At 34.6% G+C, this 13,794-nt stretch overlaps 1 protein-coding gene across 4 annotated transcripts in view; it reads right to left on the bottom strand.

Annotated features, from left to right (window-relative positions):
* Positions 1-11,112: 11,112 nt before the first annotated feature.
* The window catches only part of GrlHz (Gustatory receptor-like Holozoa), a 56,798-nt gene continuing 54,116 nt past the window's right edge, over positions 11,113-13,794 (bottom strand). For all 4 annotated transcript variants that reach the window (XM_073957365.1, XM_073957363.1, XM_073957366.1 and 1 more), the window contains 2 exons: positions 12,184-12,336; positions 11,113-11,808 (listed from right to left, as the gene is read on the bottom strand). In XM_073957365.1, the coding sequence (XP_073813466.1) occupies positions 11,335-11,808; positions 12,184-12,336 (627 nt within the window). In that variant the 3' untranslated portion in view covers positions 11,113-11,334. The remainder of the gene's footprint in view (positions 11,809-12,183; positions 12,337-13,794) is intronic.

Genomic DNA, 13,794 nt, shown 5'->3' with positions numbered 1-13,794 from the left:
ACTCACATACATGGGGAAAGATCAATACAGTGGACAAACACAGTAATGACGTAATTACAACAACAAACAAATGCAAGAAACAAAGAAGTAACAAACTAAACGATAATTACATGATTATGGCAAAACAAAACAAAAGCACATTAATGAAAGGTAAAGAACTAGAATGATGAAGAGATTTCTACATGGTAGTTGTTGTTGTTGCTTAAATAAAGTAACTGCGTAATAAAACTTTACGTTACAATTCAAATTTTTAAATTAACGGAAATTAAACTAAATTAACTTAAACCTATCAGTTACATTCGTAACAATATGTTAAATTGGTTGTAATCCATAATTAGGATTTTCAGTGGTCAGCTGTCACCATACATACACTCCCGATCATCTGAATAGGTTTGAAATAGGTATTTTCTTTTTATATGTTTAGGTATCTTCTGATGTGTTTGTATTACAGATCCATACTACTTATTTTTTGTCCTATACTATGCCAACATTCATAAGAAAAAACATAACGGTGTTGCCATATTTTCGGACAATATCCAAATTATAATAAAAAATTTACAAAAGAGTGTTCAATTTTTGCGATCATCGGAATAGGTTTGAATCAAATAAAATTGAAAAAGTGTACTACCCATACAAATATTGTGCAGCTTTTTGTTTTAATTTAGTAAAATGGAACATTCCGATAAATCCTACAGCAAGTTTGACCTGCTTTTTTAGGAACGTGGTTCCACTCTCAACATGGAAAAGTTACCAAGAACTTTCAGATAAATTTCAGAAATATTCCAACAAAACGTTTTATAAACATGCTTTAAATGACTTTTTTATTTCGTAAGACCCCTTCTGAGCTTTGAAAATTGTCTGAAAGCAAATATCAGCTCTGTTCCAGAACTGAAAAGTTTTTAAAATTTTTACCACTGTTATGGTTTTATTGTCGACCTTTGATTTTCCTGTTTCTTTTTGTGATTTAGTTCGGCTGTAGGTCTTGTTTAAATAAAACAAAGAATTTTCGTTTTATTTTAATAATTTATTTCCGATATTTCGGCCGTCTCCGACCTACATCTTCTGGAAGACTAATGAATTTTCATTCCAAGCATCCAGGAAGAGTAAAAATAAACACGGCTACCAATTTCATACACCGAGTGTTGAGCATAAGTGACAATAAGTTCCACTCCAAAAATGAAGAGAAAATTCGGAAAATCCTAAAATTGAACGATTTTCCAAAACACACAATTAATGACTTAATAAAACAAGTCAAAAACAAGAATACTGAACATAGAGAAAAAAAGCGATAAAACTTACAAAAGATCCACATATATTCCTGGGTTCTCAGAACGGTTTACTGGCAGTAACTTGTACAATAAAGATCAATACCAAATCGCTCTAAAGACTACCAATACAAACTACAAGTTTTTCAGCCGTACAAAAACAAAAATATCTAACGACGATAAGTCAAATGTAGTCTATCAAATAGCGTGTAATGGGGATAAGTCCAACATATGCGAAAAAGTGTATGTTGGCACCACAAAAACGACGTTAAAAACCAGGGTTAGTGCACACAAATCAGATCAAAAAGCCAAACACAAACCACTGGAACAAAAAACAGCTCTTGCTGCTCATTGTTCTACAACAGGTCATACCCCGAATCTAAAAGATGTTAAAATACTCACTCAAGAAAATAACTACAAACGCCGATATATGATGGAAATGTTGCACATAATAAATGTGCCAACAGAAAAAAGAATAAATTACAAAACCGATACAGAACACTGTGCGCAAATATATCGGAATGTCGTACAGAAACATCAAAAAACTAAGAAAAACTTCAGTTTAACAACAGCAGTGATGCAGGATTGACAGTTGATATTTGTTAAATAATACCAAAAGTATGATATTGTTAAGTATTTTTGTTAAAACATTTATGTAATCAAAGTTTTATGTTTGTTTTTCAAAAGATCCCTGAAGATGACCGTCGGAGATGGCCGAAATATCGGAAATAAATTATTAAAATAAAACGAAAATTCTTTGTTTTATTTAAACAAGACCTACAGCCGAACTAAATCACAAAAAGAAATTTTTACCACTTTTACACATTTTGCGTTTCCGTACACAAAATTTATATGAAAATCATTTACGACTTTTACAAATTTTACGACTTTTACCACTTTATAAAGTACGGAAACAGGCCAATCAAGTGTAAGCCATAATATTAGGATCGATAAATTAGAAAGGTAATTGAAAATATTTGGTATTTTAGCTTTCATTTCATGTTTAACTATCCTTGCAGTACAAATTTAAGTATTATCATGCTCAGAACTCCACCATAATTGACCGACCACATGTATCATAAATGTTCTAAATTGGGTCTGGAAGAATGTCTCTTCGACGACAAAAACGTAGAAAATTGTAATTCAAATTTAACTCAAAGGGGCATAAAATCCCCGAATTTTATACTGCTGTATAACCTCTGTAGTCCATTATTTTATACTTATTCGTGTTTGTTTTATGACTTGTGAACAGAAAAAAAATTTTTGACCTGACTATATTGGTTCTACAGCACTATAAAAGTCGGGGATATCATGCCCCTTTGAGTTAAATTTGAATTACAATTTTCTATGTTATTGTCATCGAAGAAACACTCTTCCAGACCAATTTTATTTTATATATTTATGATACATGTGGTCAACTATGGAGGCGTTCTGAGCATGGTAATACTTACGTTATGATATGTTTTTTCTTGTGAATGTTGGCATAGTATAGGACTCTCAAAAAATAAATAGTATGGATTTGTAATACAAACACATCAGAAGATAACTTAACATCCCAGCAAAATAAATTGGAAGTAGTGCAATGTAGACTAGTTCTTTCACGGCATGTTTTTATGCAGTTCAAACGGTGTCGTGAAAAAGGCACTCCATTCCTCACATTTTAACCGCGTTTGGATGCAATCCAAAGAATCACATCCATTCGTCACATTTTAACAACATCCGGAGGCAATTCAACGGAGTCGTGAAAAAGGCACTCCAATTCCTCACAATTTAACAGCATCCGGATGCAGTGCAAACGGAGTCGTGAAAAAGGCACTCCGTTCACTACATTTTATTAGCAGTTGTTAGAGATCCCTACATGTACATAAATCAGTTTATACATCTCTACAGGCAGCGGAAAAAAAGAGATAATCGCGTTAACATTTCCAAACATTTGTTAATACAAACTAAATAATATTTAATTTGTGAACATTTTTCCGGTAACTCACGAGAAGAAAATTTCCCAATGGGGTGCTGTTGGAGTACATGTCGAAATCTTAACTGGTGATGGGAAGACAATATCAAACCCACTTAGCAGAAGAAGCAAAAGCACTTAAGCTTGGATTAAATAAAGAGCGAAGGAACACACATGTTTGCTATTGTATTCAATAGAGAATTTTCATAATTTATGTTAATTTAATAAAGTTATTAATATTTTTGTTTTACACAAATAATAAATGCATTTTATTTTGTTATTCAAAACACGTGCTCTGGACTGCCTCCTATTCTACCCCAAAGGGTCAGTTAAAATGCAATGCCAAAGGGTCAGTTACAATGCAGTGCCAAAGGTTCAGTTAAAATGCAATGCCAAAGGGTCAGTTAAAATGCTGTGCAATGGAGTGCCTCTTTCCGGGGTCACTCCCTTGTAAAAATCATGAGTGAAAATGCATAATTTGATGCACTTCCAAATCACTTGTACATATCATTTAACTGCCTCTTTGGAGGCAAACTTTTCGCTGGGATATAAAAAGAAAAAATTTCAAACCTATTCAGATGATCGGAAGTGACGATATATGCATGTACGTATGTATGTACATATGTATGTACATATATTTTCGCCCAATTTTTTTAAGTATTTGATTCACCGAACAAACTGCGTCTATACAACTTTGATGAAATTGTAAATGTGTGGCAGGACAATAATCCTAATCAGTAACTACCACAAGATAACAGGGAGGTCACATTCGATGGCTAAAATAAATCTTCCGCTCATGCAACAGCTATCTCCGATATGATGAAATGTCGTTTTTTCCTGGTCAAAATGCTGTAACTTTTTTCATATTTTTTTCATTTGTTTGACAGATAACATAATCAGTTTTCCGATGCATTAGAAACATTCGAATTCTGTCTAGTAGTTACAGAAGAATTTAAGGTCAAATTTGAAATTTTTTCATATTTTGCATCAAAATTTGAATGTTTTTGAGTTTTTCATAGGTTCTAACTATTTAAAAAGGTCAAACATAAATAAACAAACCATAAAAATACAAAAAAAAATAAAAAAAAATACTTTGGACATTTTTCCCAAAATTAAAAAAAGTACTCGTTGGGATTTCATAAAACTCATATAAATCTTTTTAACATTTATATATTAAACAAGTGAGCAAAGGCTATATTCGGGACGGGGCCGACCATGTGATAGCCTACACCACTACCCCTGTGCGTAAGCTTTTCACTGGTAAACATTTCTTTTAGGGAATATAATCCGACTACCACCAAAAATAATATGCCTCTTTCTCTCTTGGACCCCCATAAGCAACCAAAATTTCGTGATCATCCGATCAAAATTACGATCAAATTACCTGTAGCGTGATTGCAAAAAATGGAAGAATTGGATGCATTACCGACTATTATGGTATCTCCCTTGTTTGACCACCTTCGCCAACCTAATTTACACCAATGTAAAGGTAATATTTTTTTTTTCATTGACATTCTTTGCCGTCGGAATACCCGTACTAGAAGAAGAAACTAGAAACTTTGAATTTGTCTCCACATGAGTTTTTCCCAGAGTTTTCCCCTAAATATTATCCGACTATCACCAAAATCAGTAGGCTTCTTCTTCTATGGGGCCCCCATCTACCCCCAAAATTTCGTGACTATCCTCAAAATTCCAACCTGTAGCGTGAATACAAAAAATGGAAAAATGGGATATATTACTGACTTTTGCGATATCTCGGTTGTTTGCCCACATACGCCAACATACTTTGCATCAATATATAGGAGATCTTTTCTTCTTCCATTGACGGGCTTTCCTTTTGGAATACTCCTACCAGAAGCGGAGATAATCGCATAAGAAAAAATTGACTTTTCTCCACATAAGCTTTTTGCATATCCGACTCCTAAATATTACCACCAAATGTCATCAAACTTAATAGGCTTCTTCCTCTGAGGGACCCGCTTCAACTCCCAAAAAATTCGTGACGATGCGATCAAAATTGCGACCTGTAGCATGATCACAAAAATATCGGAAAATGGGATGCATTACCGACTATTGCGATATCTCTGCTGCTTTACATCGTTGTAAAGGTGATATTTTCTACTTTCCTTGCCAGGTTTTGCTTTTGATATACCTCCTAAAGAAACAGAGATATTGTCTTTGAAATAAAACATTGACCTTTTCTCTAAATAAGTTTTTGCCCATTCCGATCCCTGAATATTATCCGACCATCATCAAAATCAATAGGCTTCTTTCTCTGTGGGAGCCTCATTAACCCCAAAATTTCGTAACGATCCGATCAAAATTGCGACCTGTAGCGCGATTTCGGGAAAAAATGAAAAATGGGATGTATTAATTAATTACTATTGCTATAATTCCGTTATTTGGCCACCTACGCCATCCTACTTTGCATCATTATAAAGGTGGGATATTCTACTTTCATCAAAATATCATCTTTCTAACGACGTAAAGAAGGTTGTCGTCGGTGGTCAAGCAACGAAGATATCACAATAGTCGCAAATAAAACCCAACTTTTCATTTTCGCGATTTTAATTATAATGATGAATATCACAGCTTTGGTTGGGGACTTTCCTAAAGCAAAGCCTGACTATGAAAGCGGAAAATTCCATCTTTACAATGATGCAAAGTAGGTTGTAGGGATACGTAAAACCGATTTCGGTTAATCGATTAATCGGTTATTAGCCGTAAAATCTTTAAAATCGTAGTCGACTATTGACTGTGCGAAAACCGTATAACCGATTATTCTTAATAGACTTTCGAAAGTCGGAGTCAACTATTATTCGTAGTCGACCATTAGTCGTAGTCTATTACACTGTGCGACAGCAAAAAATGACAAGGAAAATCGAGTAGATTATGAAAGTAGAGCTAAAAATATGAGACACGTGTATCGGCGTTTTTTAAGTTTACGTCGGAAAGTAACCAAAATAGGTGGGGCAAGTTCCGCCCATTTTTAATTTCTTCGAAATATTCGAATTAAGATATCTTAGAATCTTTGCATTTCAGGTATATAGTGTCTTTGGCAACTTTACTCAGGAGGGTGTGGGGAATATTTTTGATAAAAATTTTAACCCTCGTGCGGTTCATCAAAGTGGTCTATTTTTCCTTTTTTGAAAATCTTTCAAAAACTCCTTAAAAATGTGATCGTATCAAATCTAAATATTCTACAAAATTTTTCGCCATAAAATTTTACTATAGGTCTCAGAATATACCAAATCTGCAACTCTTTTCTAATCGCCAGGAATCTCTAAAAATGAAAAACACGTTTTAGGGTTAAAGTCGGACTTCATCTGATTTTATTCAAAATTGTCCCACAAAACATAATTTTAGAGAGATGATGTCAGAGACAAAAATATTCTTCATCAAATTTCACTATGGGTCACCAAAGAAATGAAATGTCTATTTACATTTTATAGCATGAAAATATCAGTATCAATTTTGCTGAAAAAACAATTTCATGTTTTGTAATCTATTTTTTAAGGAAATAGTATACATAGATATATAGTTTATTTTGAAACTCATAGTGAAATTTTGTGTAGAATTTTTCATCCTTTGACACTTTTCACCTATAACCAAGTTTTATATTACTTCCATGTATCAACTCGAAAAAAGAAGGAAAAATTTTTCACCAAAAAAATTGGGAAATATTTTCATGTTTTTTCAGCAAAATTGATACTGATATGTTCATGCTATAAGATGTAAATAGACATTTCATTTCTTTGGGTCCCATAGTGAAATTTGATGAAGAATATTTTTGTCTCTGACATCATCTCTCTAAAATTATGTTTTGTGGGACAATTTTGAATAAAATCAGATGAAGTCCGACTTTAACCCTAAAACGTGTTTTTCATTTTTAGAGATTCCTGGCGATTAGACAAGAGTTGCAGATTTGGTGTATTTTGAGACCTATAGTAAAATTTTATGGCGAACAATTTTGTAGAATATTTGGATTTGATACGATCACATTTTTAAGGAGTTTTTGAAGAATTTTCAAAAAAAGGACAAAAAAGACCCCTTTGATTAAATTTTTAACAAAAATATTCCCCACACCCTCCTGAGTAAAGTTGCCAAAGACACTATATACCTGAAATGAAAGGATTCCATAATATCTTAATTCGAATATTTCGAAGAAATTAAAAATGGGCGGAACTTTCCCCGCCTATTTCGGTTACTTTCAGACGTAAACTTAAAAAACGCCGATACACGTGTCTCATATTTTTAGCTCTACTTTCATAATGTACTCGGGGTTTCCCATCATTTTGAAAAAAAAATTGAATTTTGTTGCACAGTGTTATTATTCGTAGTCGACTATTAATCGTGGACGACTATTGGTCGTAGTTGACTATTGGGTGTGCTAAAACCGCGTAATGGACGGTACTTGTTTGTACATATCGACGCCTCCAAACAATAGTATGCTAAGTCGACTTAGCATGTTTTCAAGTTCTTTACATTTTTATATTTAACGTCCTTTAACTTAAATTCTGTCAAATTTAGTAATGATCGGACAATCCGAACAGAAGTTATAAACAAATATTTCCTTAGCATAGTACTGAAGTTCAAAGAAATATCCAAACTTTTAGAGCTTGTCCTGCAAAACTCGCTTTTCAGAATTAGCAAACTATTATTTGGAGGTGTCGAACGTCCTTTAACTTAAATTCTATCTAATTTTGGTAATGATCGGTCAATCCGAACAGAAGTTATAAACAAATATTGACTTAGCATAGTACTGAAGTTCAAAAAAATTTCCAAACTTTGAGAGCTTCTCCTGCAAAACTCGCTTTTTAGACTTAGCATACTATTATTTAGAGGTGTCGATATGTACATCACAGATTGCATCATTATATTATATTCGATTATGATCGGTTTTCCGGTGTTAACGAATAATCGAAACTCGACTTTTAGTACACTCTCAAATAATCGGCTAACCGAAAATCGAGTTTTAAGTTTTTCAAGAAAACCGTATAATCCAAAAAACTGATTATTACATTTCACTGCGTATCCCTAGTAGATTGGCGTAGGTGTCCAAATAACGGAGATATCGCAATAGTCGGTAAAACATCCCATTTTAACATTTTTTTGAAATCACGCTACCGGTCACAATTTTGATCGGATCGTCACGATTTTTTGATTTTGGTGATAGCCAGATAATTTGGAAAAAAGTCAACTTTAAATTACAAAGCGAATATCTCCGCTACCAAAAGAAAAACCAAGCAATGAAAGAAGAAAATATCACCTTTACAACGATGTAAAGTAGGTTTTCCTAGAAGATCAAGCAACGGAGATATCGCAATAGTCGGTTATGTATCCCATTTTTCCATTGTTTTTAATCACACTACAGGTCGCAACTATGATCGGATCCAATTTTTTCATTTTTTGTAATCACGATACAGGTCGCAATCGTCAGGGAATTTTATTGGCTAATGGGGGTCCCAGAGAGGAATGAGTATATTAAGTTTGGTGGTAGTCAGAAATGTTTACCAGTGACAAGTAAAAAAGTATCAGTCGGCTTTGCTGACAGAGATATGTATATCCTCAGCATATGTGAATTGAGACACATCTTTCCCAAAAAACGTATGTATTTAGGGAGTTTTCAGAATTTTGGACGTATGAACTTGCCGACAATAATATGGATTTGGATTAAACCTCGAAGGTTTTGCGCACCATACGTAAAGGAATGGACAGACATAGTCCACTTTTGGAAGTGGGTCTTATTTTGGGAGTCATTCCTCTCGATAGATATCGCGCCCACCAGTCATTTCATTTGGACCATTATATCAGAAAACATGAACTTGCCCAAGAAAATCATATTATCTCTGTAAACGGGGACACTAGAAGTATATTCGGTAAAATTTTCTAAAAGATACGCGAACAGACTCTTCACTGAAACAAAAATGTTGAACATTTGTGTGGGTGTTATCCCAAGAAGTGGGCCGATAAGGCCCACCTTTGAATATAAACTAAGTTTGGACACAATATTTCGAGATCCTATGTTTGGACCAGACCAGCTGCACCGTTTATGAATACTTTCGAACTTTTGTGGGGGAGGTACCAGAAGAAGTGGACCTATAAGCACCACCTTCGACGCAGTATTCCGTTCGAGAAATTTCGTGCGCACCGGCCACTATATTTGCTGGCCCGTAAGGGTCAAGAAGTATGAACTAGCCACTCAAAAAACTTGTACCAACGTAATAGAGGGCTTGAGTGCAACCTGTTGCAAGAAAAATCAAAACGATTCGAGAGGAGGTTATAAGCGGCACTTTTCCGAAATTTTGTGTGTGAAGTACTCGAAGGAGTTGACATATATAGTCCGTATTATAACTTGATATTTGTCTCGTAGAAATATCACGATGTGCAAAGTATGGACAAAATAGTTTATTGCATTCGAGAGTTATCGGTTGTGGGAGAGGTACCCAAAGGAGTGGACCGATATGACCCAACTTAGAACATGATTTAAGTTTGCGCAAAATATTACGACTGCCAAATTTTGAATCGAATTGGTTTATCCGTTGGAAATTTATCTTGCGCTGCTTCCACTACACATGGTGTCATAGGGGTTTTTCGCACCTTTCAGGCTGAACTATGAACTTGCCCCAGATGAAACGTGTACCGTCGTATGGGGTGGTGAATAAAATTGTTACAACAAAAATCAAAGCGATTCGTGAGCAGGACCTAAACTGGCTTTCATAATATCTTGTCCAAACTTAGTTTAAGTTCGAAGATGGGCTATATCGGTCCACACCTACCGGTACCTCCCCCACAAAAGTTCAAAAATGTTTGGAAAATTTGTGCGCACGATAACTCTTGAAGGGAATAACCGATGTGGTCCAGACTTTGCACATTGTATAATTTCTGCCAGACTTAGATGAGTTTCCAATATGGACTCAACCCCTATGACACCGTGTGTAGTGGTTGGAGCGTAAGATAACTCTCGAACGGATCTGCCGTTTCGGTCCATAACGTGGCCTTTGTAATATTTTATGCAAACTTAGTTTAAATTCGAAGATAAGCCATATCTGTCCACACCTACCGGTACCTCCCCCACAAAAGTTCAAAAATGTTCGGAATGTTTGGTCCATACTTTACACATCCTAATATATGTACCAGGTATAGGTCAGGTTCGAATATGGACTATATTTGTCCACTCCGTCGGGTACCTCCCACACACATTTTTGGATCAATTCACTTTAAGACCAGCTCTCGGATCACTTTGATTTTTGTTGCAGAAACTTGCATTCGCTGCCTCAATTACGACAGTAAATTTTTTTCAAGGGCAAGTCCATACTTCTTGAGAAAAAGCTCGAAAGTTGTAAAAACCCCCTATGGCATCATATGTAGAGACTGGAGAGCTCTTTGGGTATCGTAATATTTCTTCGAATATTATATGAAATTCGAAGGTGGAAGGAGCGGACCTTCCGATACCTCCCCCACAAAAGTTCGAAAATATTCGCTAAAATGGTACTCTAAATATTGTCGAAACTCAGTTTAAAAAAATCCCTATCTATCGATATCCCCGCAAATTATTGCGCTTTAATCCTATCCATATTGTTTTGAAAACCCCCCTAAATACGTAAGTTCTTTTGAAAAAAAAGTATTTCAATCCACACAGGCTGAGGGTATATCTCTCTCTGTCGGCAATGTCGACTGATACTTTTTTACTTGTTTTGATAAGATATTTCTATTTCCCTCTAATAGAAACAACTTCCCAGGAAATTAAAATTTAATATCTAAACCAGACATTAGAAATATATTCATAGGAAGTAAACAACAATATTACCACCGCATGACAAATAATCCGTTCACTTCATACCTACCAGTAAAGTGCGCACGTGTTCTGCGGAAATTAAAGGAAATTACATATGTAATAGAATTTGAATGTATTTTCATAATTTATTTTATTTATTTGTACTTATAGTATTCATATAATAAAATATATCACTTGGCTTGAAATCGTTTTTTTTTCTTCTTCTATAATGTACATACATATCTACATAGAGACAGGCAACATTTTAATACTTAATCTAGTCCAAAAAGAACAACAAAAAATTATAGGGGAAAAGCAGATATTTCTCTGCCTATCTACTAAAACATTCCCAAAAGACTTAAATTAAAACACATTCCCATTGTCAGTACGACTATGGATAGCACCAGTATGGCAAAACATAAATAATTCGATTGTATTGGCATTCGGAATAATTTCGCTGACATATCCAACGTTGAGGCAAACATTAGCATTGAATTGAGATCATCGGTGGAGGTATTGTGATAGAGGAATGGACGTACCCGCAAAAAGTGTCCATTACCTTTGACCGTTTGGCAAGCATGTGTTAGGGAGGAGGCCATAAAGAATGGCATAAGGCCCAGCAGAAGCCACAGTACCACATTTATGAAATTTAATATGACAATTTTCAAGGCCGAATAATGAAAATCGAAATCTTTAAACATAAAAATGAAACCAGCAAAGGCATAGGCCAAATTCATTACGATGAAAAAACAAACCGGTATTGAAACATGATTGTTGAGGCGATCCAATAGTTTACGAAATTCCAGAATTTCCTGTTTGGAGAAAGGGGGAGAGAGAGAGGACAAAATATTAATGGTGCTTAAGTAAAAACAACTTTTTTGGTTTGAAATGAAACTATTATTTTGAATTAAAACACTAAATTGGCTAATATAACATTCTATCACATACAGTCGAAGATCTCTATAAAGTAGCTGCTGGGACTGAAACATTACTACGTTATGGAGATACTTCCTCATAAAGAAGTTATTTTATGATCGAATTCATATTTGTGATTTATAAAACATTTCGTCATAGGAAATTATTGTTTATATCGAAGTTCGACTGTATAGCGTTTGAAATTTCACTGTTTGCCAGTTCCTTATAACCAAGATTTTTTATCATATTTTTATTTGCTAATTAGTACTTACCCTCATCCAATCCAATGAGTCTATTGAATGCAAGAGCAACTTCTGTGATAATGTCATCAAATGTATCTTCAGCAGATAACATTCGATACAGTAACTACTCAGTACGATAATCTCAATAATATCTTGCGCAGCAATAGTTAATAAGAGCAGTATCTGAAATTGATATACAAAAAATAATAAAATAATAAAAATAGAGGATAAAGGTATATGGAAAAAGTAAGTAAGCGTTTAGTTCGGGTGCACCGAACTTTTTATACTCCCCAACACGAGTTGTATTGAAGTAGAAATGATCAATTAGTTTCCTATATTTATGAAAGTACTAAGCTCTTCCGCCACGTCAAGGCTTACTCTTAGGAGAAGTGGAATATGCTAACTGAAGAATATCGTTTTTTTAAACAAGGTTTAACACCAATGAGTCATCGATATTTTCTACCCATTCAGAATCCAAAATACCATGTTAAAGTCATTCCATTTGGACTTTCAAAATACGTAACATCTGGGGTACATACCAAAATATCAACATATATTGATTATTATTTTTTTCGTGGAGGTTTTACCCATTGAGAACCGAATTTACAGTCACTACAGTGGGGGTTTTCAGACAGAAACCACTATTACTTAGCCATTTGTGAACCGATTAAAAAAATAAAAGGAAGAAGGATCAATAGAATTCCGTTGTGAAAAAAAGAAGATATGCCCGTTTAAATTTGAAAACGTAAGAAACCCAGATTTTCACTACTTTTACTGTTATAAAACAATAAAACGAAACGACCCAAACGTACAAAAGGCATTTTCGTTGTCCATGGATCCCAACACGATAGAATTTTGCATCTGAACGCTTTTTCTGGTCAACTTTTGTAGCACAGTGCCATTTATCGACATTTTCCGAAAAGTTTGCACCTTCTCAAGGCGAAAACTGCCTGAAGGAGCGTTCCAATGCTTTTGCGATGTATTAGAGAGTTCTTAATCACTGTCTTGGCTACAATTTTTCTCAGGTTTTTTTCCTTCCTTACAAATCGCCCCGCCCTAATGGACATAGTATGAAAGGAAATTTTTTTTCTCAAAAAATTTTATCCTTTTGCACGAATGTATGGCATTTTGTCTATTAATAAAAACTTATCAAAATATTATACAGGAATACGAGGTTTTAAAAGAGTCATAACCCTAATGAACATAGTTAAATCGACTTCAAAATGCCGAATATTGGGAGGTGCTTTCTATGGGGGCTATATCAAAACGTGGACCTGTGTGTACCAACAATTCTCTGCTGTAATGGAAGACCATATATTTTACCCATTTCTGTACGATAATTCGGCTAAAACTTTGAAAATACCGAAAATCGGGAGGTATCTTTCTATGGAGGCTATATAAAAACATGGACCGGTACTGACAAATTTCTGGGGAAAGATTTGTAAGGCCACAACCTTCAAAATACCGAAAATCGGGAGTACCGTTCTATGGGGGCTTTATCAAAACGTCGACCTATTACCAAATTTCTGGTGGAAATACCAAATAGCAAAACTTCAAAATATTGAAAAATCGAAAGGTACCCTTATATGAGGGCTGTATCAGGACGTGGACCTATACGAAACAAATTTCAGGTTGAAAGTT

Source organism: Musca autumnalis, unplaced genomic scaffold, assembly GCF_047663935.1.
Source record: "Musca autumnalis isolate F117 unplaced genomic scaffold, ASM4766393v1 scaffold_5, whole genome shotgun sequence".
In the NCBI taxonomy this organism is placed as follows: domain Eukaryota; kingdom Metazoa; phylum Arthropoda; class Insecta; order Diptera; family Muscidae; genus Musca; species Musca autumnalis.
Note: the sequence above shows the minus strand (reverse complement) of the source record. Positions and strands in the feature narration are given on the sequence as shown.